Here is a 26,154-nt window from a genome sequence, read left to right on the forward strand (position 1 = left end):
CGAGAGGACGAGGCTTATCGGGATAAGCAAGGTGGAATTCCCGGACTAAGCGAGGAGCCGCCATGTGGGGTGCGGCCACCCATTCGTCATGAGCGGAGCCAAGGTTTTTCCAGCGAACAAAGTAAAACAGTTTCCCTTTCTTCCATTTGGAGTCTAAAACCTTGGATATTTCCAAATGGGTGTCCCCTCCTACTACGGTAGGAATCTCGTGTGCGGGAGGGGGGTGGAACTGGGGGGCTGCCACATAGGGTTTGAGGAGGCTTATATGAAAGACTGGATGGACTCCTTTCAGAGTTTTTGGGAGGTCCAGTTCCACAGTAACCTCGTTGATTACTCTGGTAATGGGGAAAGGTCCCACATAACGGTCGCTCAGTTTTTTGCAGGGGCGAAGAGAGCGGAGGTTTTTGGTGGACAGATAGACTTGCTCCCCCACCTTGAGTTCCCATCCCGGAGACCGGTGTTTGTCTGCTTGTTCCTTGTACTTGCTTTTTGCCCTTTCCAGATTTTTGAGCAACCATGGCCAGGTGGATTTAACCACCTGAATCCACTCCTGAAGGTCAGGGGTAGACTGGAGCTCTGGCGAGACGGGGGCAGAACCGAAAGGGCCGAAATCCGTCCCGTATATAACTTGGAAGGGACTAAAGCCGGTAGAGGAATGAGGCGCATTGTTATACGCATATTCGGCAAATGGCAGCAGGTCGACCCAGTCGTCCTGGTGGAAATTTACATAGCAACGCAAATAACATTCTACCACCGCATTTACTCGTTCTGTTTGACCATCCGTTTGGGGGTGATAGGCGGAAGAAAGGCCCTGCTCTTCCACTCCCATTAACTTTAGGAAGGCCCGCCAGAATTTGGCAACAAACTGGACCCCCCGGTCGGAGAGGACCTTCCTCGGGATCGAGTGTAGCCTGAGGACGTGTGTGATGAACAGTTTAGCTAAGCCCTGGGCTGAAGGAAGGCCTGCACATGGAACGAAGTGAACCTGTTTGGAAAAGAGGTCTGTGATAACCCAAAGAACCGTTTTTCCCCGACTCGGAGGTAGGTCGGTGATAAAATCCATGGCGATGACTTCCCAGGGACGGGAGGGGCTCTCAAGCGGTTTGAGAAGCCCTGGGGGTTTTCCCATCCGTTTCTTGGCTGTGGCGCAGGTGGGGCAGCTGCGCACATACAACTCTACATCAGATCTCATACCGGGCCACCAGAATTGTCTTCGAACCAGGTGAAGCGTTTTTATGAAACCAAAATGACCCGCTAGCCTGGCACCATGTACAAGTCCCAATACTTCCTTGCGAAGAGAGGAGGGGACGTACAGTTTCCCCCCTTGCACCCACCAAGTGTTGGTACGTTCCAGACCAGTGGGGAGGAGATGATGCTCCTCCTCCTGCAAGGAGGCGTCCCGGAGTCGCTGTTGGAAGGCTTCCGGGATGCCTTTGAGTGTAGGGGGGGTCTCCGGTGGTCGGGCTTGGGACCGGGTGGTGACGGCTAAGCTAGGAACTTCCCCTCGCTGCTCGGGAGTGAACAGGGAGTCGACTGGGCGATCGAAATCGTTGCGATACTGGGGAAGTCGTGACAAAGCGTCGGCTAGGGCATTTTCTTTGCCAGGGACATGTCTGAGAGTGAACCGGAACTTAGCGAAGAATTGGGCCCACCGAACCTGTTTGGCATTGAGTTTTCTAGCCCCCTTGAGGGCCTCAAGATTCTTGTGATCGGTACACACTTCGAATGGCAGTTCGGCCCCTTCCAAGAAGTGTCGCCATATGGTAAGGGCATGTTTGACCGCTGCTGCCTCCTTCTCCCAAATGGCCCAGTTGATTTCAGACTGGGAAAACTTCTTGGAGAAGTAGGCGCATGGTCTCAACCGTCCCCCCTCATCCCTCTGCAATAGGGCCCCGCCCATGGCTACATCCGAGGCATCCACTTGCACCACAAAAGGCTTGGTGCAATCTGGGTGAGCCAAAACGGGTTCGGATGAAAAAAGTAGCTTCAAACGTTCAAAAGCTAGCTGGCACTGGGGGGACCATTGCAAACGGGCTGAGGGAAGCGCGGCGCTAGCCCCCTTGTCCTTGGTACGCAACAGGGCAGTGAGGGGAAGCGCAACTTGGGCAAAGTTAGGAATGAAGTTCCGGTAAAAATTGGCAAACCCCAAAAACTGCTGAAGTTGGCGGCGGGTAGTGGGGGGTTCCCAGTCCCGCACTGCCTGGACCTTGGCGGGGTCCATTTCCAACCCTTGGTGGGAGATCACATACCCCAGAAATGTAATGGAGGGTTGGTGGAATTCACATTTGGACACCTTAGCATACAGTTTGTGCTCCCGCAGCCGCTGGAGCACCTCTCGCACTAGGCGCACATGGTCTTCCATGGTTTCAGAGTAAATAAGGATGTCATCGAGAAATACCACCACCCCCCGAAACAGCAAATCATGCAAAACCTCATTAATTAATTGCATAAAGACACTCGGAGCCCCCGAAAGTCCGAACGGCATGACTAGGTACTCAAACATCCCAAAACAACTGGAAAAGGCCGTTTTGGGTTCGTCTCCTTCTTTGATGCGAATGCGGTGGTAGGCTTCTACCAAGTCCAGTTTGGTGAAGATTCGGCCCTCCTTTAATTGTGCTAGAAGGTCAGGAATAAGAGGGAGGGGGTAAGCATTAGACTGGGTGACTGCGTTCAGTCTGCGAAAGTCAATACACAGTCTTAAATCTCCCGTCTTTTTCTTTACAAAGAAAGCTGGGGCTGAATAAGGAGCCTTGGAGGGGCGTATGAAACCCCTCGCCAGATTGACATCCAGATAGTCTCGCAACACTGTCTTTTCACTAGGGCTCATGGGGTAAACCTTTCCCTTAGACAGTTTGCCTTCCCCTACAATCTCGATGGCACAGTCCGTTTCTCTGTGGGGAGGCAGTTCGTCGCACTCTCTAACATCAAAAACATCAGTAAATTGCGAGTACTCAGAGGGTAATTGAGGAGAGACTGGGGCGGGGGACCCTACCAGTGCGGCGGCTGGAGTCCTGAGTACCCGTTCCTTGTCATGCAACCCACAGGGGTTTTCGGGGAAGGAAAGCACCCGTTTAACCCAATCAATGGAGGGATTGTGCCCCCTTAACCAGTTCATCCCTAACACCACAGGGGTTACAATAGGGGCGATAGTGAAATACAACCGTTCCCAATGTTCCCCCACGGACATAATCACGGCTGCAGTTCTGTGGGTCACCGGGCCCCGTTTAAAGTCACTCCCGTCCATTTGGGAAAAACGGAGGGGTCCCGGAAGCCGCTTGCGCCGGACACCCAACTTCTTGGCAGTTTCCTCATTTATCATGGTGCGGGCACACCCCGAGTCGACCAACGCGGGGACCTCTAACGGGGGACCCCCTTTGGGTAGGGACAGATGGACACGCACAAATACATTGTCCTCTTGGGCGCTTACCATCGGTGGAGCTCCTTGCACAACGATAGGGACGGTCTGCTGCGGAGCCCCCTCTACAGCAGACCGACGGCGTTTTTTGCCGGCTGTTCCCACTCTTCCTCCTCGCTGGAAGAGGGGGACGGGGTAGTGGCCTCCGGGGAGCCGTCCGAATCAAAGACGGTATTTGTAATCCGGGACCCCGATGGGACCGTAGAGTCGGATGCCCCATCCTGGGGACGTGCGTGGAGAGCGGAGGGTGCGCCGGAGCGCCGGCTCAGTGGTCCACTTCTGCGGCGAGGCTGGCTGTCGGCGGCCGGTTTCGTCGGCTCGGCCTGGGTTTGGCGGGGAGGGGTCGGACGGCCTGAGCGAGAGGGGCATTGCGATGCAAAGTGACCCTTTCCCCCGCAGATCAGGCAGACGCCGGCCTCGAACCGCTTGCGGCGTTCCGCGGCCGAGAGGACCCCGCCACCCCCTTGCCGGAGTTCCCGGCCACGGTCACCCCGGGGCCTGGGGTTTCGCCCAATCCGTTGCTTGGACAAGTTCAGGAGTTGTTTGCGATTCTCGATGTCAGCAGCATGGCGAACCCAACCTTCCACATCCGGGGGGTTCCCTTGCATGAAGACCCAATGTTGGAGGTCTGGGTTGAGACCCTCCCTGAAACATTGTACCAAGGTAGCCTCACTCCAGTCCAGAATTCGGCTAGCCAGTGACTGGAACTCACTTGCATACTGCGCCACCGACTTAGTCCCTTGGCGCAGTTGCATCAGGGAGGCTTTAGCCCGCTCACCTAGAGTCGGGTCCTCAAAACGGTTTCGGAGTGCTACCATGAACTCGTCCAGGGTTCGCAGCACCGGCGAGCGGAGTTCATACTGCAACACCATCCAGGCAGCCGCCTCCCCTTGCAGTAAGGAAGCCACGTACTGCACCCGGGACTCCTCAGAAACGAAGGTTCGGCCTTGTTCCCGCATAAAAATGTCTACTTGGACCATAAAAAAGGTCAACTGGTCTCCCGACCCGTCATACGTGACTTTCAGGTCCCGACGGGCCGGGGGGGCAGGGGTTGCGGGCGGAACTACTGGCGCCCCGTCTGGGGGAGCACCGGCTGGAGGTTGCAATTTCAGCGCATCTAGGGTCGTGGCCATCTCACCCATTACGCGTTGCATGATCTCCATCTGTTCCTGCATAGCCCGGCGGTCTTCCTGCCACTGCTTTCGTTCTTCCTCCATGAGGGCCTCTTTGCGGGCCGGGTCCCCTTCGAGTCCCGTGCTGGGGAAGGCCAACCGGCGATCCTTCGCCGCAGTCCGCGAGAGCGACCAGCCCTTGGGAGAGTCCAGCCAATAAGTGAGCCCCCGGGGACGTCCGTCCCGATCTTGGTCGGGGGCGCGACCCTTCGGTTTCTTTGGCTTGGCTCCCTCCTCTTTAGGGTCCGGCTTCTCCGGCTCGTCCGGTTCCTTGGGGGCATCGGGGTTAGGGGTGGTGTCCTCGTCGGCTGACATTCTGTCCAAAGCGGTACAGCTGCAGTCCGAGAGGCAAGGACTTGCAACTTAATGTGAGAGATCCCCCTCTCTGAGTTTGCTTCTCCAAATCAGTTGCTCAGACGTTGATACAGAAACAATCGATTTATTGAAGCCTTCAGGAGATGAGACAGGCACAGGTAGAAAGTTGCAAGTGAGGGGCTATACGGGTTTACAGAATATATTGACTCCAGGGCACTGGGGCACTGGGGTTCACACTTATTGTTATGGGAAGTTACAAGCTTGGCATAATACAAAACATCAGACAGATCCCAGGAAGTCTGGGCGGCTATCACACTTCCAAGGCCGCATCGGCCTGAGGGAGTACTGGCAGGAAGAACAGCGGGGGGGGGGGAAGATACATGGGCCATCAGGCCTGGCGCCTGAGACCAGAAGGTGTGAACTGCTTTTACGAGTTCACTGATAACACAGCAGGTGATGGAAAGCAGAGACACAAAGACAGAGACCCTCACAGTCAGATCTCAGAAGCTAAGCAGGGTCAGCCCTGGTTAGTATTTGGATGGGAGACCACCAAGGAATACCAAGGTTGCTGTGCAGAGGAAGGCACTGGCAAACCATCTACTAGTCTCTTGCCATGAAAACCCCAAAAAGGGGTCGCCATAAGTCGGCTACGAATTGACGGCACTTCACACACACAAAAATAGTTTGGGGTCATCTTGATGGACCAAGGGTTTAATTCAGCAGAAGGCAGCTTCACAGGGAGGAGCTGTGGGCTCAGTGGTAGCGCATCTGCTTGGCATGCAGAAGGTCCCAGGTTCAATCCCCGGCATCTCCAGTTAAAGAGGACCAGGCAGAAGGTGATGTGAAAGCCGGAGACCCTGGAGAGCCGCTGCCAGTCTGAGTAGACCTGACTGACCTCGATGGACCGCTGGTCTGACTCAGTATGAAGCTGCTTCATGTGTGAACGTGAGCCAGCGTGCAGGTAATATGCAATTTGGAGCCTGTGCATTGGAAGCTTGGCTGAAGAGAGAATTCGCGGCGCTGTTTGCGGCAGGGATGGGTACCGAAGGGCAGTAGCATCTGTGCCCGGTGCAGACGGAGCACCGGTGTGTGTGTGCGCCAGCGTGAGCATCACAAATGCATGTCCCCATATGCCAGCCCGGGTCGTGCTGATGGGCTGGGTTTCCTCGCCTCTCCCCCCTTCTGTCTCTTCTGCCAGCCTGGGGGGTGGGGGTGGCCCCCGCCTGCTCCTCCTCCTCCTCCTCCTCCTCTCCCCCTCCCCCCAGCCTCCCCCCTCCCCCCTGTCTGCCTCTTGCTCCAGGAACGGCCATGGAAGCGGCGGGGATGCAGCTGCCAGGCAGGAGGAAGGAGAGAGCAGGTCAGTAGGGGGGGGAGGGAAAGAGGGAAGGGGGCTGCAGCTGTGGCATCCCCGTCCCGTGCATCCAACCCCCCCCCTGCAGACCCAGTTCCCCCCTCCTTCCTCGCATCCCTCAGCATCTCTCCTGGGCCGCCTCTCTGCCTTTCATGCGCCTTTCTCCCCTGCACATCTTTTCCACCTTCTCCCCCCCCCGTCCCTCCCCATTGCTCTTCTCCCCCTTCTTTCCACCTGTAGCTGCTCCCCCCCACAAGTCCTCAACCAGTGTTGGATCTCTCCTCCTGCCTCTCAGGATGCAACCTGTCCCCACCCCCCATGTAAAATGTCACACCTTGGCTGAGGACTGGTTTGCTATGCATGAGACCACCAGGCAGCAAAGAGTTTATTTTTTTGAGGGGGGGGGAGAAATAGACCCCCGTGCAAATGCACACCTTTAGCATTGGGGGGACAGTGTTTGGGAAACAGAACAGGGGCCACGAGAGGGAGAACCAATGGTTTGGGGGTGAGTGGGTGGGTGTCAAGCCAGCTAAATCCTGGCTTGCGCCCCCCCTGCGGGTTGCATCCAGAGAGGTCTCCGCACCAGGGGCAGAAGGTTGTTCTCGACCCCCTCATTAGAACGGTGTGTATATCGGTGTTGCCGCCTGAGAGGGGGCTTCTCTGGGCTGGCAACTGGAAGGGCTGCCCCTCCCCTCTTTTCCCAAGTGCCAAATGACCCAGTTATGTAATCATCGGCTCGCCAGCTCCAGGAGAGAGGCTGGATAAGATGCTTTTTTGGGGGGGGGGAGGGAGGTGGCAATCTCCCATTGGGAATAAATAGCAGGGGCGGGCTGGCAACCGGGGAGGGGCAGGGCCACTCGATGGAGAGATCCCCCAGGGGACACAAGAGGGTCATTGAAATGACCCCCCCAAACTCTGCATCCCTATAGCAGGCAAGACTCCAAGTGGCCGACCTCCTCTTTCTCAAACCCGCCCCCCCCAATCCACGGGGTTCCTGCTTACCCTAAGAGAACCCCGTAATCGGAGCTCCGTAAACACCAAAACCTGTTCTTCTGGTCCCTACTTAGGCTGCCCTTCTCTGGGGCTCTGATTCTGGGACAGCTTTCTCCCCACAAAACGTACAGTAGCCTAGAGTGGAACTTAAGAATGTAACATAAGAACATGAAAAAAGCCCTACTGGATCAGACCCAGGCCCATCAAGTCCAGCAGTCTGTTCACACAACCAGTGGCCAACCAGGTGCCTCCAGGTAGCCCACAAACTAGACGACGGCATCAGCATTATCCTGCCTGTGTTCCAATGCACCCAAGATAATAGGCATGCTCCTCTGATCCTGGGGAGAATAGGGATGCATCATGACTAGGGTTGCCAGGTGCCTCTTTGCCACCAGCAGGAGGTTTTGGGGTTGGAGCCTAAGGAGGGCAGGGTTTGGGGAGGGGAGGGACTTCAATGCCATAGAGTCCAATTGCCAAAGCAGCGATTTTCTCCAGGTGAACTGGTCTCTATCGGCTGGAGATCAGTTGTAATAGCAGGAGACCTCCAGCCAGTACCTGGGGGTTGGCAACCCCAATCCTGACTAGTATCCATTTTGACTAGTAGCCATGAATAGCCCTGTCCTACATAAGAAAGGCCCTGCTGGATCAGACCCAGGCCCATCAAGTCCAGCAGTCTGTTCGCACAGTGGCCAGCCAGATGCCTCCGGGAAGCCCACATGCAAGACGACTGCAGCAGCACCATCCTGCCTGTGTTCCACAGCACCTAATAGTATAGGCATGCTCCTCTGCTCCTGGAGAGAATAGGGATGCATCATGACTAGTATCCATTTTAACAAGTAGCCATGGATAGCCCTCTCCTCCATGAACATATCCACTCCCCTCTTAAAACCTTTCAAGTTGGCAGCCATCACCACATCCTGGGGCAGGGAGTTCCACAATAAGGATACAATAAAGGAAAGCCCTGCTGAATCAGACCCAGACCCATCATGTCCAGCAGGCTGTTCACACCGTGGCCAGCCAGGTGCCTCCAGGAAGCCCACACATAAGACGACTGCGGCAGCACCATCCTGCCTGTGTGTTCCAAAGCACCTGATATAATAGGCATGCTCCTCTGATACTGGAGAAATTAGGGATGCATCAGGACTAGTATTCGTTTAGTAGCCATAACTTTCATGGGCCGAGACAGTTTGCCATTGTATGCAAGCGGATTGGAGAAAGTCAAGGCCTTTCAGATCTGCTCGGCTCCCGGAGGCGAGTAGGTGGGAAACAAGAGGCAGTGGATTTATCTTGTGCTGGTCCAGCAGAGACGCCGGGTGTATTTTTGCAAGAATAGAGAAAGAGGGAGCCTCGGTTTGAGTTCACTAGCACCTTCGAGACCAACAAGATTTTGGAGTTGTAGCTCCCTTCTTGAAAGCTTCATAGAATCATAGAGTTGGAAGGGACCACCAGGGTCATCTAGTCCAACCCCCTGCACAATGCAGGAAATTCACAACTACCTCCCCCTCCAAACCCCAGTGACCCCCTACTCCCTGCCCAGAAGATGGCCAAGATGCCCTCCTTCTCATGATCTGCCTAAGGTCACAGAATCAGCGTTGCTGACAGATGGCCGTCTAGCCTCTACTTCAAAACCTCCAGGGAAGGAGCGCTTACCACCTCTCGAGGAAGCCTGTTCCACTGAGGAACCGCTCTGTTAGAAAATTCTTCCTAATGTCTAGATGGAAACTCTTTTTTTAATTTTATTAACTTTAATAAGATACAACAATAGAGGAAAGAAGAGAAGAAATTAAGTTACAGTTGAAATCCAAAATTAAACAATGAAATCCAAAATCCAACCATGTCAGAAATTCTTCACTGAAACTTTCAAACTATACAAAAAAATGGTCATGTATACTCAATTTATTTTGACTTCCCAAGCTTATTCTGGTTGATATTCTTCTGTCTCGATTTTGTCCCGCATTTTGTAAATTACTCTATATTAAAACAATTGTAAATGTAAAAAAACTGTCATAATAAACCAATATCTAAATAATATTTGTCTTAAGACTCATAAATTTATGTAGTCCAATAATATTTTCATACCATATTTTAATTTGATATAGTCTTGAAATGGCATCCATGTTGACTCATGTTTGTCCAAATCTTTGTCCTCATAAAGAGCAGTCAATCTAGCGGACTCTTTATAATCCAAAAGTTTAAAGATCCAATCTTCCTTCTTTGGACCCTTGCTGTTCTTCCATTTCTGAGCAAAAGTTATTCTTGCTGCTGTTGTAGCATACATGAGAAAGACCATATTGTCAGCATATATTGCTTTATCAGTAATATTCAGAAGACAAAGGGATACTCTTTTTAATATTAATTTTTAATATCTTACTTAATTCTTGACTAATCATTGACCAAAACATTTTTGCTTTTTTACACTCCCACGTCTGTTGATGCAGCCCAAGATCGCATTTGCCTTTTTAGATACCGCATCACACTGCTGACTCATGGTTCTATGATTCTGTGAAATGGCCTGTGCCTTCCTGGGTGAATTCCATCTATCTGCCAGAAGAGGGCACCACTTGTTTGCATTTGTGGAGTATTAAGGGCCATGGCCAAACTGGGCAGTCCTAGGTAAAAACACTTGGAGCACCTGAGAGGCTGAAAGGTCGGTGACCAGATTCCTGGTGGTTTTAAAAGGTCAACTGTAGCCAGGTTGAACCCCTGATTTAAATTGTGGCTGCACCATGGTGGGGGAGGGGAGAGAGAGAGGGTTTAACCCTTCCTACCCCACATGGTTTTCTTGATTGAGACCAACTCCTCTCCCCTGGGAGGGAGAAAGACAGGTGAAGTCAAGGTAACCCCTTAATCCAAAGGCAGTGGGGGCACTGTTTGAATGTAGCGGGGGGGGGAAGTAGCCTCTGCCCCATAGGGTTGCCAATCTCCTGCTATTACAACTGATCTCCAGCCGATAGAGATAAGTTCACCTGGAGAAAAATGGCCACTTTGCCAATTGGACTCTATGGCATTGAAATCCCTCCTCTGTCCAACCCCGCCCTCCTCAGGCTCAGCCCCAAAAACCATCAAGTCTCCCTTAAGTGGTAGAGAAAGTCGGCATATAAAAACCAACTCTTCTTCTTCTTCTTGATGATGATGATGAAAAGATTGCTCTTTTCATTTCAGAAGTGTGCTGTATACTTTGCTCTTGATCAGTTCTGTGGATAAAAAGCACATACTTGTCTTCCGTACTTATGTAAAAAAAAAATCGGGGGAGGAGAAGGCTGCCAATATCGGTTAGCCTGGAAAGTAGCTCCATGCTACAATCTGGGAGGCGCCACTGGATAATTTTATGCTATTTAGGATTTTACTGGGTTGTTTTAATTGTCGTTTTAAATGTTTTAATCTATTTTAATGTATGCTGAAGTTTTATGTGAGCCACTCTGAGCCCGGCCTTTGGCTGGGGAGGGCGGGGTATAAGTTGAATAAATAAATAAATAAGCTTGGGTTGGGTGGCTGGTTGACGTTGAGAGGTTCGGCCAATTGCTGGAAGCTGGTGGAGCGCTCTTTCTTCGGCTCTGACAAAAAATGTGTTCTCTATCAGGTGAGGGGGACTCTCCTAACCTGGAATTGAATGGCGAGGAGGAGGAAGAAGAGGAGGAGGAGGAAGAGCAGCTCAGGAGTCCAGGGTCTTTGGATGAGGATGAGAAAGAGTCTGACCAAGAGATGGATGAATTGCGGGCCCAGGTCTTGCAGCTCTTGGAGGAACTGGAAGAGGCCCGGGAGATGGTCCTGAAGCAAGAAGAAGACTCCCTCCAGCTGCAAGGTGAGCGTGGCGAGAGAGGTGTGGCCTGCACGAAGGGCCGTCTGAACGCGGGGGCACGCTGGCCAGTTGCCCCGGGGCCCCCATTAGCATAGGGTCCCCATGCTAATCTATGTATATTGTCAATGAATAAATAAATTGATCCAGCGTCTTGTAGTGGTTAAGAGTGGTGGTTTGGAGCGGTGGACTCTGATCTGGAAAACCGGGTTCGATTCCCCGCTCCTCCGCATGAAAGGCGGACGCTGATCTGGTGAACTGGATTTGTTTCCCCACTCCTACACATAAAGCCAGCTGGGTGACCTTGGGCTAGTCACAGCTCTCTTAGCCCCACCTACCTCACAGGATCTCTGTTGTGGGGAAGGGAGCGGAAGGTGATTGTAAGCCGGTTTGAGTCTTCCTTAAGTGGTAGAGAAAGTCGGCATATAAAAACCAACTCTTTTCCTTCTTCTAAACACTTTAAGTTATTGTAAGTTTTAATATTGTTGGTATACAATTTTAAATGGTATAACCCGCCCTGAGCCGGCTTTGGCCTGGGAGGGCAGGCTAGAAATCAATCAATCAATCAATCAATCCTAAATAGGTTTGCCAACTCTGGGTTGGGAAATACCTGGAGATTTGGGGGGCAGAGCCTGAAGAGGACAGGGTTTGGAGAGGGGAGGGACTTCAATGCCATAGAGTCCAATTACCAAAGCGGCCCTTTTCTCCAGGTGAACGGATCTCTATCAGCTGGAGATCAGTGGTAATAGCAGGAGATCTCCAGCTACTACCTGGAGGTTGGCAACGTTAATACTAAACTATGTGAGCCCCATGGCTCAGAGTGGTAAACTACAATAATGTAGCCGAAAGCGCTGCTCACGAGCTGAGTTCGATCCCAACGGAAGTCAGTTTCAGGTAGCCGGCTCAAGGTTGACTCAGCCTTCTACTCTTCTGAGGTTGGTAAAATGAGCACCCGGCTTGCTGGGGGGTAAAGGGAAGATGACTGGGGAAGGCACTGGCAAACCACCCCGTAAACATAGTCTGCCTAGGAAACATCGGGATGTGACATCACCCCATGGGTCAGGAATGACCCGGTGCTTGCACAGGGGACTACCTTTACCCTTTTTTATACTAAACTATAAATATTTGTTATTGGAAAATGCATATTTAGCATGTGTTTTACTAAAGATGTTGAACAAGATTAATGTTAATTTGGGTTTGGATTAAGAATAAATACTGAAGTATAATCCAAGAAAGGACTTGTTCATTATGGAAGCGCCAATAAACAAATCTTTAATTTCATCGACCATTTACATTTTTATTCCTGTGAGTGGCTGCATAGGTAGAGGCCCTTTCGAGTCTGAAGAAATTTTATTTAAATTAATTTGGTTTGCAAATGCCATTCCTGATTTATCCCCATAGAATCGATGAGAGGTGATACATGCCCTAACCTGTTCAGGAGGAAAGGCCTGCTTGGGAGTAAAACACCCACTCTGCAATAGGTTGGGGAAAAATAGCAGAGAGAGGTTGGCAGTGCGGTTGCCATCTCTGGGTTGGAAAATTCCTGGAGATCTGGGTATAAAACCTGGGAAGGGCAGATTTGGGGGAGGGGAATGCTCAGCAGGAATGTGATGCCAAAGAGTCTGCCCTCTGAATAGGGTTGCCAACGTCCAGGTACTAGCTGGAGATCTCCTGCTATTACAACTGATCTCCAGCCAATAGAGATCAGTTCACCGGGAGAAAATGGCTGCTTGGGCAATTGGACTCTATGGCATTGAAGCCCCTCCCCAAACCCCGCCCTCCTCCTCCTCCCCAAAATCTCCAGGTATTTCCCAACCCAGAGCTGGCAACCCTAGGCCCCTGTGTACTGCTATACCCAGGGGGCCTATAATGCTATTAAGACGGCCCTGGCTGCACGCAGGGCCATTGGTGCCAGTAGCTGTCAAGCCATGCCATCTCAGAAGGAACCTCCATGTTCAGAGGCAGTTTATCTCTGAAGACCAGGAGCTGGGGACAAGAGGTAAGGGCATGGCAGGTGCCGGCTTGTCTGATTTGTGAGATTTCAGGAAATACCTGAAGCTTTTAGGGTGGAGCCCGAGGAAGGCGGGGTTTGGGAAGGAGAGGGACCTCGGGGGGGGGGGGATAATGCCACAGGATAATGCCCTCCAAAGCAGCCATTTTCTCCAGGGGAACTGATCTTGGTTGCCTGGAGAGCAACTGTAATATTGGGAGATCTCCAGGTGCCACCGGGAGGTTGGCAACCCTCTTCATTTGGTATTTCTGCGGCAGGTTTGCTGGAGGATGAGCGGCTGGCAAGCGCCCAACAGGCGGAGATCTTCACCAAGCAGATCCAGAGGCTTCAAGGTCAGTCCCGGCTTGCGTGAGCGTGTTTGTGGGAACAGGAGTCACACCTGCTCAAAGCAACCCACTCTTGAGAATCTGTGATGTTTAGACTCTTGAGGTTTTCGCCTGATTACAACTCAAGGAAACTGGCATGAATATTTTATAAAAAGTCTCCAAATATCTGAAAATAAGTCCATATGCAATTGTCGATGCTATGTAGGGTTGCCAGGTCCCTCTTCGCCACCGGCAGGAGGCTTTTGGGGTGGAGCCTGAGGAGGGTGAGTTTTGGGGAGGGGAGGGGCTTTTTCTTCGGGAAAACTGATCTCTATTGGCTGGAGATCAGTTGTAATAGCAGGAGATCTCCAGCTAGAACCTGGAGGTTGGCAACCCTATCGCTATACCATGTGTTCGCATATTCTTAAAGTTGTCAGCTCCTCCACCCATTGATTTAAAGGAAGTGGGCATTTATCTCTCCAGGACACTTTGGAGGACATTGATTCATAGGGTCGCCATGAGTGGGAAGCGACTTGACGGCACTTAACACACACACACAACTAACCTAAGCCTTTTGACTGCACATTCCGGGAGGGTCAGGAGATATTGGTTGATGGGATTATCGGGTCAGAGACAAAGACGGAAACAGCTGCGTCCAAGCGAGTCACTTCCTGGATGCCAGAGGAGCGATCATTTGGAGCTGATATCTAGGAGGCTCCTGATGAGCCATTAATCATGCAGGTGGAGGGGTGGGGGGGAATCTGCGTACCTGTCAGGTCGTCTTTTGCGAAATGACAGCTGCTGGAGACACAATCTGGGCAACGAGAGAGAAAATGGATTCCCTCTGGTTCTTCCTTCTTGCTAGTGCGGGGGCCTCTGTCCATAACGTCTGGGCTTGACTCCCGTCTAGAGTGGCAGGAACGCACGTCTATGCGGTTACCATGTAATACTGTCCTGGAGTTGGCAACCGCTGGCTTACAACCCAGCATGGTGTAGAGGTCAAGAGCGGCAGACTCTAATCTGGAGAACCGGGTTGGTTTCCCCACTCCTCCACATGCAGCCTGCTGGGTGACCTTGGACTAGTCATAACTATCTCAGCCTCACCCACCTCACAGGGCATCTGTTGTGGGGAGGGGAAGGGAAGGCGATCGGAAGCTGGTTTGATTAAATGGTAGAGAAATGGTGGAGAAAGTCGGCATATAAAAACCAACCCTCCTCCTCCTCCTCCTCCTCCTTCCCCTCTGCTTTAGTTTGCTGCTCAAGATTTTCAAGGCTTGTTTTTTTTATTGTATAGTGGCTGTTTGGCAGATTGTTTGGTGGTTATCTGCCAAGCTCAACTCATTGATGGTTCACCTTAAGTGAATAACGGGAAAATAATGAGATGACATTTGAACATGGGCCATGGGTTATACAACCAGTACTCCCAGGAAGCATTTCTGAGCATGAACAAATTTTCACACATGAAGCTGCCTTATCCTGAATCAGGCCCTTGGTCCATCAAGGTCAGCATGCTCTATTCAGACTGGCAGCGGCTCTCCAGGGTTTCAGGCAGAGGTCTTTCACATCACCTACTGTCTGGTCCTTTTTAGCTGGAGATGCTGGGGATTGAACCCTGGGCCTTTAAGAACATAAGAAAGGCCATGCTGGATCAGACCAAGGCCCATCAAGTCCAGCAGTCTGTTCACACCGTGGCCAACCAGGTGCCTCCAGGAAGCCTACAAACAAGGCAACTGCAGCAGCATTATCCTGCCTGTGTTCCACAGCACCTGATAGAATAGGCATGCTCCTCTGATACTGGAGAGAATAGGGATGCATCATGACTAGTATCCATTTTTACTAGCAGCCATGAATACCCCTCTCCTCCATGAACATGTCCACTCCCCTCATAAGAACATGAAAAAGGCCCTGCTGGATCAGACCAAGGCCCATCAAGTCCAGCAGTCTGCTCACACAGTGGCCAACCAGGTGCCTCCAGGAAGCCCACAAACAAGACGACTGCAGCAGCACCGTCCTGCCTGTGTTCCACCACACCCAAAATAATAGGCATGCTCCTCTGATACTAGAGATAATAGGTATGCAGCATGACTAATATCCATTCTAACTAACAGCCATGGATACCCCTCTGTCCCGCGCCCAGGCTAGCCCCAGGCGCGGGACTGCCCGGCGGCGCACTTACCGGGCAGGAGGAGGCGAAGCCGGATGGGGAAAAGGGGGCAGGGCCGACAGTGCCACAGCCCGCGGGAGCCCCGGGAGAACTGCCGGCCTGGCCGGGAGGGCTGGGGCCGAGCGACTCGGCAACGCCACCCGGTATTGGCAGGGTTTGCGAGGCGACGCCTCCGCCGGCCCAGGCACTGGGGCGAAGTCCCCCGGCAGAGGAGGAGCCGGGCGGGGAAGGGCCGGAGGGGCGAAGGGACAGGAGCGGGAGCGGCAGAGCACGAGCCGCCGATCAGCTGGGGCGGGCCGCAGCCCTCCTGAGGGGGAGGGTGGATGGACGGAGCTGCCAGGGGCTGATTGGTGGAGCCCCTGTCAGACAGGAGGGGAGGTGGGAAAGGGGTGGAACCCCGGAGGGCCTGGCTGGCTATATGAAGGGGAGGGGGTGGAAGGCCAGGGAGGAAGCGGTGCCGGGCGCCCCTGGAGCTGGTGTGGCTCAGAGGAGCAGGAACGGACCGTGGGCTGAAGAGGAGGAAAGGAAATCCTCTCAGGAGGCCCATTCTGAGGCCAAAGGAAGCCCTCTCCAAGTCAAGCCGGCGGGGCTAAGAGGCGGGGCCCGAGGGGCTAAGAGGCGGGGCCCGAGGGGACGGATCCTCACACATGGTGGAGAATGCGGGCCCTTACACGCAACAAGGCCTGTAAGGAATTTGCTGCAGGCGGGGGGGGGGGGACTCCAGCAAGGTCCCCATGGAGGCAGGCCAGCCTAGTGGGGCGGGGTCCTCCGACCTCGCCCAGTTTGGCCAATGGATGGCCGAATTCCAGGGCCGGATGATGCAGGAGCTCTCAAGACAGCACCAAGAAGGCCAAGCTGCAGTGCTGGAAGGCCTGCGGAGGTTGGAGGGTCGCAACACAGGAACGCCTAGCAACCCGGGGGACCCGGTTGGCGGGGGTCGCATGCCGTTGGTGCCCTTGACCAAATTGGGCACTGAAGACGACATAGACGGTTTTCTGGAGGCCTTTGAGAGGACCGCAGAAGCCTCCAATTGGCCAAAAGACCGATGGACCTTCATCCTAGGGCCGTTTCTCACGGGAGAGGCTCAAGCCGCCTTAAAAGCCTTACCACGGGCCGACATCGCCAACTACGACTGGCTGAAAGCCGCTATATTGGACCGCTATGACATCTCCCCGGATACCTACAGGTTGCGATTTCGAGCTCATAGTTGGAAGAGGGGCGACCGGCCCAAGGTCTTCATCAATACCCTCCAAGACCTGGCGTACAGGTGGCTACGCCCAGCGACCCCAGGGGAGAAGAACATAGTGGACCAGGTGATAATCGATCAGTTATACCTGGTGGTACCCCCCAAGGCAAGAGATTGGCTATCATACAACAAGCCCGCCTCCCTACCAGAAGCCACGCGCCTGTTGGAGAACGTTATAACCACAGAGAATGCCAAGGAGGCCACACGAAGCGAGGTCCGCCCTTCTGCAGGAGGAGACATAGGTCGAGGAGGGTGAGGTCGGGGGCTTGGCCGGGGGGCCCCTACGGGATCCTGGCGGGCGCGCTGGGTGCCTCCCGTGGTAGGCTCACGGCCCGAGGGGCAGCGCAATGAAGGGGGGAGGTCCGAGGCCAAGGAGGAGGGGCCGGGACGGGAGCCCAAAAGCCCAGGCCCCTGTTTTACCTGCGGCCAGTGGGGGCACCTCAAACGGGAATGCCCCCTGATGGAATGCGACTTGGGGCAAGAGGAAGCCTTCCACGCCAGCGGGGGACCGGGAAGAACAAGCCCTTTGGTGGTGGAAGTGAGGTACAGAGGCCGCCTCCTCCAGGCCTTGATAGACTCGGGGTCCTCCATCTCTATGATCCTCACGGGCCTATTGCCCGAACACCTCCCGGTTCTTCGATGGGCTGCGGTCTCATGTTTCCATCGCCATGTGGAGCGATACCCCGTTGTTCACCTCGCCATTCGGTGGAAAGGGCAGGTCTATGAAATGGAGGCGGCCCGGGTCAAGGCACTGCCGTATCCCATGCTCATTGGCAGGGATGCCCCGTGTTTTGCGGAGATGGCGTCAATGTTTCTGCGGCCTGAGGGCCAGACCCTCTTCAGTTACCAGTGTACTGTGGGTTCGCCAGCCAGGGCTTCACGAGCCAGTATTGCCGAAGACTCGGATCCGGACGAGGGACCTTCGCGGGGGGCGGACCCCGGAAAGACCGCGCCAAACTGGGTAAGCGACCCTACTTTCCGTATCGCCCAAGAGGAGGATTCCTCATTGGATGCAATGAGGGGCATGGTGGCTGTTTGGGAAGGGAAGGTGGTGGATGACCGCCGAGCCGTGAGGTGGCCCCAGATTCGGAGAGAGGGGGGTTTGTGGTTTAGACTGATAAAGCATAATCAGAAGGAAATCTGACAGTTGCTGGTACCCGACCGCTATAGGGAGCAGGTGGTGAAGCTAAGCCACGCCATACCTGGGCAGGGCACCAGGGGGTGAAAAATACACGAGCCAGGGCAGAAGCCCGGTTTTTTTGGCCCTCCATCTCAAGGGACATTAGACAATATTGTCGTACATGTCCTCAATGCCAGAGGTGGAATAACGCGGCTCACCCGCGAGCACCCCTTCAGCCTTCACCTATAATAGCCACCCCATTTGAACGGATTGCCATGGACTTTATAGGGCCCTTACCACGTACCCCGCGCGGTTTTCGGTACGTGTTAGTGATTGTAGACTACGCAACCCGATACCCTGAGGCGATTCCGCTCCGCACCCTACAAGCGACCGGGGTAGGTCGAGCATTGATCCGCTTCTTTGCGCATGTTGGCTTGCCCAAGGAGATCTTGACGGATAGGGGTACATCCTTCACATCCACAATGATGCGACAGCTATGTCGAGCCTTGGGCATTCGACAGCTGTTTGCGGCGGTGGCCCACCCTCAGACTGATGGGCTGGTGGAGCGCTTCAACGGAACATTGAAGGCGATGCTCCGGAAATTGGCGGGCGAGCATCCGCACCAGTGGGACTTGTATATAGATCCCGTGTTGTTTGCAGTGAGGGAGATCCCGCAGGCCTCCACTGGCTACGCTCCCTTTGAGCTCCTGTTCGGAAGGAAGCCTCGTGGTATTTTGAGCTTGCTAGAGGAAGGATGGGTGGAGACCCCAGCCGACACCGGGCAGCCAGCGCCCCTGTACATGAAGCAGCTACAAGAGAAGCTCGAGGTGGCTCGCGAATTGGCCCGAAGGAACTTGGAAGAGGCGCAAGCCACTCAGAAAGAGAGGTATGATGCCACAACCCGCCGGCGGTGTCTGAAAGAAGGAGCCATGGTCTTGGTGCGTCATCGAGTGTTTGGGCCGGAGAAGGGAGATCCTTGGCGGGGCCCTTACAAGGTGGTGCAAGTCCTCAGACCTAGCTCTTACGTCATTCGGTGTGGGTCATCAGCCAAGCAAGACAAACATCTCCACATCAATGACCTCAAGGAGTGGTTCCCACGAGAGAGGGAGGCCAGCGAGTGTCATTTGGGGGAGTGTCCCTTAGAGCTTTCAACCGGAGAACTACCGTGGCAAGACCCGACCAGGGGCAGGGAAGAACCCGAAATCGATCCGGAGTTGTCGGCCGCCCAACAACACCAGATCCGAGCCGTGCTCCGGTCTGTCCCCGGAGTCTTTTCCAAGACTCCTGGTTGCACAACCTGGGTGGAGCATGCCATTCGAACCCCCCTGGGCCAGGTGGCCAGAGCGCCCTGGCGGCCGGTTCCCCGTAAGCGCTGGGACACCATTCAAGAGGAGGTACAGAAAATGTTGAAACTGGATGTTATAGAGCCATCTTGGAGCGCCTGGAGAAGCCCAGTGGTGTTAGTGCCCAAGCCGGACGGTTCTGTGAGGTTCTGCGTCGATTATAGGGCAGTCAATAAACTAGCCCAATTCGATGCATATCCCATGCCCAGGACGGACGTCCTGGTCGACCAGCTCAGTAACGCTCGATACCTCTCCGCCCTGGACCTCACCAAGGGGTACTGGCAGGTGCCCATGCGACGGGAGGATAAGGAAAAGACAGCTTTTGCCACGCCCTCTGGATTATATCAATTCCAGACCATGCCATTCGGCCTACATGGGGCGGCGGCCACCTTTCAAAGGCTGGTGGACCGGGTGTTAGCCCAGTGCCACGGATATACCCTCGCCTACATTGACGACATCCTGATCTTCAGTGCAGACTGGGCATCGCACATCCAACACGTGGAGGCCGTCCTTCGGGCCCTGAGGGCGGCGGGCCTCAAAGCCAATCCCACCAAAAGTCGGCTAGGGTTTCAACGGCTGCAGTATCTAGGCTACATAGTGGGTACTAGCCAATTGCGGCCCGTACCGGCCAAAGTTACTACCTTGGAGAATACCCCGCGCCCCCGCACCAAGAAACAGTTGAGGCGGTTTTTGGGGCTGGTGGGGTATTACAGCAAATTCATCCCCCATTTTGCCAGTCGGGCGGGGCCATTGACCGACTGCCTGAGGAAGGGACAACCCAATGTCATCCAGTGGGACTCTTTAGCCGCATTTGCGTTTCTTGACTTGCGAGCCGCCTTGTCTGACGACCCGGTTCTCCGGAACCCGGACTTTGAAAAAACTTTTACGGTCTACACGGATGCATCGGCGACGGGCTTGGGAGCGGTGCTCGCACAGGAGCATGGCGGTCAGGACCTTCCGGTGTTGTTCTTGAGCCGGAAACTGCGGCCAGCGGAACACCACTATGCCACTGTTGAGAAAGAGGCTCTGGCGGTGAAATGGGCGGTGGGGGCTCTACAGTTTTACTTGTCCAACAACCCCTTCACTTTGGTGTCGGACCACGAACCCCTGTTGTGGATGGCGCGAATGAAGGATCAAAATGCCCGGATATTACGTTGGTACCTGTCCTTGCTTCCCTTTAGGTTCGTCATCCGACACAGCCCGGGAAGACACCATGTTCCGGCGGATTACATGTCCAGGGTGTTCGAGGACGGCAATCGGGAGGCTTCGGCTGCATCGGGGGGTGTGTGTCCCGCGCCCAGGCTAGCCCCAGGCACGGGACTGCCCGGCGGCGCACTTACCGGGCAGGAGGAGGCGAAGCCGGATGGGGAAAAGGGGGCAGGGCCGACAGTGCCACAGCCCGCGGGAGCCCCGGGAGAACTGCCGGCCTGGCCGGGAGGGCTGGGGCCGAGCGACTCGGCAACGCCACCCGGTATTGGCAGGGTTTGCGAGGCGACGCCTCCGCCGGCCCAGGCACTGGGGCGAAGTCCCCCGGCAGAGGAGGAGCCGGGCGGGGAAGGGCCGGAGGGGCGAAGGGACAGGAGCGGGAGCGGCAGAGCACGAGCCGCTGATCAGCTGGGGCGGGCCGCAGCCCTCCTGAGGGGGAGGGTGGATGGACGGAGCTGCCAGGGGCTGATTGGTGGAGCCCCTGTCAGACAGGAGGGGAGGTGGGAAAGGGGTGGAACCCCGGAGGGCCTGGCTGGCTATATGACGGGGAGGGGGTGGAAGGCCAGGGAGGAAGCGGTGCCGGGCGTCCCTGGAGCTGATGTGGCTCAGAGGAGCAGGAACGGACCGTGGGCTGAAGAGGAGGAAAGGAAATCCTCTCAGGAGGCCCATTCTGAGGCCAAAGGAAGCCCTCTCCAAGTCAAGCCGGCCAGGCCGCGGGGCTAAGAGGCGGGGCCCGAGGGGACGGATCCTCACACCCTCTCCTCCATGAATATGTCCACTCCCCTCTTAAAGCCCTCCAAGCTGGCCGCCATCACCACATCCTGGGGCAGGGAGTTCCACAATGTAACTATGCGTTGTGTGAAAAAATACTTCCTTTTATCTGTTTTGAATCTCTCACCCTCCAGCTTTAGCAGATGACCCCGTGTTCTAGTATTATGGGAGAGGGAGAAAAACCTCTCCCTGTCCACTCTCTCCATACCACGCATAATTTTATAGACCTCTATCATGTCTCCCCTTAACCACCACCTTTCCAAGAGAAACAGCCCTAAGCGTTTTAACTGTTCCTCACAGGGCAGTTGCTCTAGCCCCCTGGTCATTTTGGTTGCTCTTTTCTGCACCTTCTCAAGCTCTGTAATACCCTTTTTTTAGGTGTGGTGACCAGAACTGTACACAGTATTCCAAGTGTGGTCTCACCATAGATTTGAACAAGGGCAGTATGAGAGCAGCAGTTTTATTCTCTATTCCTTGTCTAATTATGGCCAGCGTGGAATTTGCCTTTTTCACAGCCGCCGCACACGTCTTCATCGAGCATGCATGCAAAGCAAAGGCTCCTCTGGTGCAGCACAGCCCTACCCCTCCTTCACTTCCGCACGGAGGCAGGTTCCACTCTGAGTTTAACAGTGGATGTTTCAGAACGGTTCTCTGGGGTTAAATCTCGCCCTGTGTGAACGTCTTTAATTGAATGGAGAGAATTTGCTGCTGAACCCCTGGAGGTACTGTTGAACTGCCGAAACAGTAAGCACAGAGCAAGCTGGCTCGGATTAATTAGTACATGTTCTCCGACTGCTAATTAAATACTAACTAACCCCCCCAAAAAAGAAGAAGAAAGAAGAGGAAGCGGAATAAATTATATCAGTGAAGTCAGCGTTGTGTTGTGTTCCACACATGGTGGGTTTACCAGCTTCTGTAGAGGAGAGGATTTTTGAGAATTTGAGAGTAATTATAATTTAGATTCGACTTCGGGTCTTTGTGTGGATTGTGCATGCCGTTTCCGACCATCAGAAGTCGCCTCGCTCTCCCCCTGCCTTTCCCCTGTTTTGCCTGTGTTTTCAGGGACCTGTTTTTCCTCAAATTTTAATATGCGGGCAAAATGCGGGGAAAGGGAGGGGGAGAGCGAGGTGACCTCTGATGGTCGGAAATGGCAGGTATCATCCAAACAAAGATCCGAAGTCGTTGGAGGGGTGACCACCAGGGAAACAGCCATGCATAAAAGACCTAAGTGAATAAAGTAAATAAATTACTGTTAGAGACCTTGGAGTGGGGGTCACTAAAGAACGGCGGCTCCAGTCATTCACACACACAGCATTTTTGTGAGGGGCCGTGGCTCAGCGGTAGAGCATCTGCTTGGCATGCAGAAGGTCCCAGGTTCAATCCCCGGCATCTCCAGTTAAAGGGACTAGGCAAGTGGGTGATGTGAAAGACCCCTGCCTGAGACCCTGGACGGCCATGGAGAGGGCCGTGGCTCACTGGTAGAGCATCTGCCTGGCATGCAGAAGGCCCCAGGTTCAATCCCCGGCATCTCCAGTTAAAGGGACTAGGCAAGTGGGTGATGTGAAAAACCCCTGCCTGAGACCCTGGACTGCCATGGAGAGGGCCGTGGCTCACTGGTAGAGCATCTGCCTGGCATGCAGAAGGCCCCAGGTTCAATCCCCGGCATCTCCAGTTAAAGGGACTAGGCAAGTGGGTGATGTGAAAAACCCCTGCCTGAGACCCTGGACTGCCATGGAGAGGGCCGTGGCTCACTGGTAGAGCATCTGCCTGGCATGCAGAAGGCCCCAGGTTCAATCCCCGGCATCTCCAGTTAAAGGGACTAGGCAAGTGGGTGATGTGAAAAACCCCTGCCTGAGACCCTGGACTGCCATGGAGAGGGCCGTGGCTCACTGGTAGAGCATCTGCCTGGCATGCAGAAGGCCCCAGGTTCAATCCCCGGCATCTCCAGTTAAAGGGACTAGGCAAGTGGGTGATGTGAAAGACTCTCTGCCTGAGACCCTGGAGAGCCGCTGCCGGCCTGAGTAGACAATACTGGCTTTGATAGGCCAAGGGTCTGATTCAGTATAAGGCAGCTTCATGGGTTCCTGTGAGGTGTTTCTGGAAGGTCCAAACAGGGACAGGAGAGTTACTTGGGGACGGGGAGCTTTACCCCAGAACTGTCCCCACTCTGAATCCACCTTCCGTCCTTCTCGCTCTGCTAGGAGACCGGCTCCTGTTTCTCCCGGGGAGCCGCCTGGTGTTCCCAGTGCCTTTTGATGTATTTATAGGACGGCGACTCAGCCACCTCACTTCGAGTGAGCGTTAATCCGTGCAGAATGCAGCTATAAGTAGCGCGCCCGGGGTCCGGCACACGCCCACGTGTCTGGGGAGCAGCAGGGGGCACGTCTATATGTGGCAGCGTTGCCCAAGGGGCTGAATAGACTGAGGAGGGAGAGCAAAATCCACTTTGCAGGGCTGGGGAGGGGCAGCGATTACCGGGAGTAGGGTTGCCAATCTCCAGGTGGGTATTGTAATAACTATATAAATAGGTGTACTGATATGAAATTGTGCAACCCTAAGGAAATAATCTCAGTACACTGAGATTATTTCCTTAGGGTTGCACAATCTCCAGGTGGGGCCTGGAGATCTCCCAGAATTACAGACGATCTGCAGAGATCAGTTCCCCTGGAGAAAACGGCTGTTTTGGAGGGTGGGCTGTACGGCGCTGTACCCTGCTGAGGTCCCTCCCCTCTCCAAGCTCCACCCTCCCCAGGTTCCGCCCACAAAATCTCCACGAATTTCCCAGACCAAAGTTGGCAACCCTCAGTCAGAGAGGCTGGGGGGTCTCTGGGGAGAATCTTGGCCCCCAGGATGGGTGAAGGCTTAGAGCAGAGATACTGAGCTCCTATTGTTTAGTACTCCTTGGGGACTTTCAGATTTAATTTTTTTTTCTAGTACATTAAAAAAAACACCGCAATACAAACATTACACACAATAAAAGACAGTACAACATATAATGCCTGGTCCGCTACAGTCAAATCACTACCATACCGACTTGTTTTGTAAATGGGTGACCATAACGTTTGATTTCCTTAGTTATTCTAAATATGCTGTTAATACCAATATAATCTTTATCTAAACCAGTGGTTCCCAACCTTTTTTTGACCAGGGACCACTAGGACTTTTTTGTTCGGTGCAGGGACCCCAAGGTTCAAAATAAAAATTCCGAGAATTTGAAAATAAACTTTAATCATAACTGTTAGTTAAACATTAAACTTAGAATAATATTTGAATATATATATATATTATAATAGAGAACTTTTAATTGAAAATATTAATTTATTATGGGTGTATAACTTTGTTTCGCGGACCTTAATTTAATCCTCGCGGACCCCTGGGGGTCCACGGACCCCCGGTTGGGAACCAGTGATCTAAACAAATCATCTCTAAATATTCTTTGGCCCTGTATACTCATTCTAGTCAAAATTAAATTCTATCATATGTATAGTATAGGAGAGCCAGCGTGGTGTAGTGGTTAAGAGTGGTGGTTTGGAGCGGTGGAGTCTGGAGAACCGGGTTCGATTCCCCACTCTTCCACATGAGCAGCGGAGGCTAATCTGGTGAACTGGGTTTGTTTCCCCACTCCTCCACACGAAGCCAGCTGGGTGACCTTGAGCTAGTCACACCCTCTCGGCCCCATCTACCTCACAGGGTGTCTGTTGTGGGGAGGGGAAGGGAAGGTGATTGTAAGCCGGTTTGTTTCTTCCTTAAATGGTAGAGAAAATCGGCATATAAAAACCAACTCTTCTTCTTCTAGCATGAAGCTTAGTTAACTCAACAGTGCTAAATCCGGTAGTATCTTATAACATAACAGTTTCTATTTATGCAATCTTTATGAAACATATACAAAATAAGGATCCCGTTTTTGTTGAAACCTTTCAGTGGATCTTTGGTTTACTTGGTTTACTTGGCCCCCAGGATGGGTGAAGGCTTAGAGCTCCTAGTGCTCAGTACTTTGTGAGGACTTTTGTACCTGATTTTGGATTTCTCTCCAAAGAGGTGACGCTGCTTGACCTGGGAGATGACGTGCCACCTCTGGCGTCTGAGTGGCCCTTTTTCATATTCATCCCTAAGCAGGATGCCACTCACAATGCGCGCACATCGGCACCAGGTGTGCTGAGAAACCCCATGACCGTAGGGTTGCCAAACTTCAGGTGGGGCCTGGAGATCTCCCAGGATTACAACTAGTCTCCAGACTACAGAGATCAGTTACTCTATGCCAGGGGTGTCAAATTCATTTGTTACGAGGGCCGGATATGACATAAATGTCACTTTATTTTTTTTGGCCAGGCCGGGCCATGTGTACCATAAAATTTAATGCCAGGTACTGGAGATACAAACTTTATAGAAGACACAGGCAAAGCCAATTAATGATGTTATTTTTTTACTTTATTGTGTACTTAAAATACAAACATGCTTAAAACAATAACACTCTTACAGTATTTTCTTTTATTTAACAGTCTTTGATCATTGACACCTCGGGAGTGGGGGGGGCTGCCTCTGCTGGCTCGTGGGTAGGGTTGCCAGGTCCCTCTTCACTACCGGCCGGACGTTTTTGGGGTGGAGCCTGAGGAGGGCGGGGTTTGGGGAGGGGAGGGATTTCAATGCCATAGAGTCCAATGGCCAAAGCGGCCATTTTTCTCCAGGGGAACTGATCTCTATTGGCTAGAGATCAGCTGTAATAGCGGGAGATCTCCAGCTCCTACCTGGAGGTTAGCAAACAAAGAAACAGCTTCAAACTGCAAAACAATACAAGTTTGCATGGACATGTTTGTTGTACCATATATATGGTGCATGATTATTTGTTGTTTAATACAAACTTGTATTGTTTTGCAGTTTGAAGCTGTTTCTTCGTTTGCTATCTTATTTACAGCTTGCTAATTTTTGTGTGCCTACCTGGAGGTTGG

General features: G+C 53.3%; 1 protein-coding gene across 1 annotated transcript in view; it reads left to right on the forward strand.

Annotated features, from left to right (window-relative positions):
- The first annotated feature begins 6,207 nt into the window (after nt 1-6,207).
- Nucleotides 6,208-26,154, forward strand: part of CCDC136 (coiled-coil domain containing 136) — a 49,136-nt gene continuing 29,189 nt past the window's right edge. The window contains exons 1-3 of the mRNA XM_056846634.1: nt 6,208-6,259; nt 10,827-11,048; nt 13,311-13,385. Coding sequence (XP_056702612.1) covers nt 6,211-6,259; nt 10,827-11,048; nt 13,311-13,385 — 346 coding nt within the window. The 5' untranslated portion in view covers nt 6,208-6,210. The remainder of the gene's footprint in view (nt 6,260-10,826; nt 11,049-13,310; nt 13,386-26,154) is intronic.

The sequence above is a fragment of the Euleptes europaea genome, chromosome 3 (genome assembly GCF_029931775.1).
Source record: "Euleptes europaea isolate rEulEur1 chromosome 3, rEulEur1.hap1, whole genome shotgun sequence".
NCBI classification, from domain to species: Eukaryota; Metazoa; Chordata; class Lepidosauria; order Squamata; family Sphaerodactylidae; genus Euleptes; species Euleptes europaea.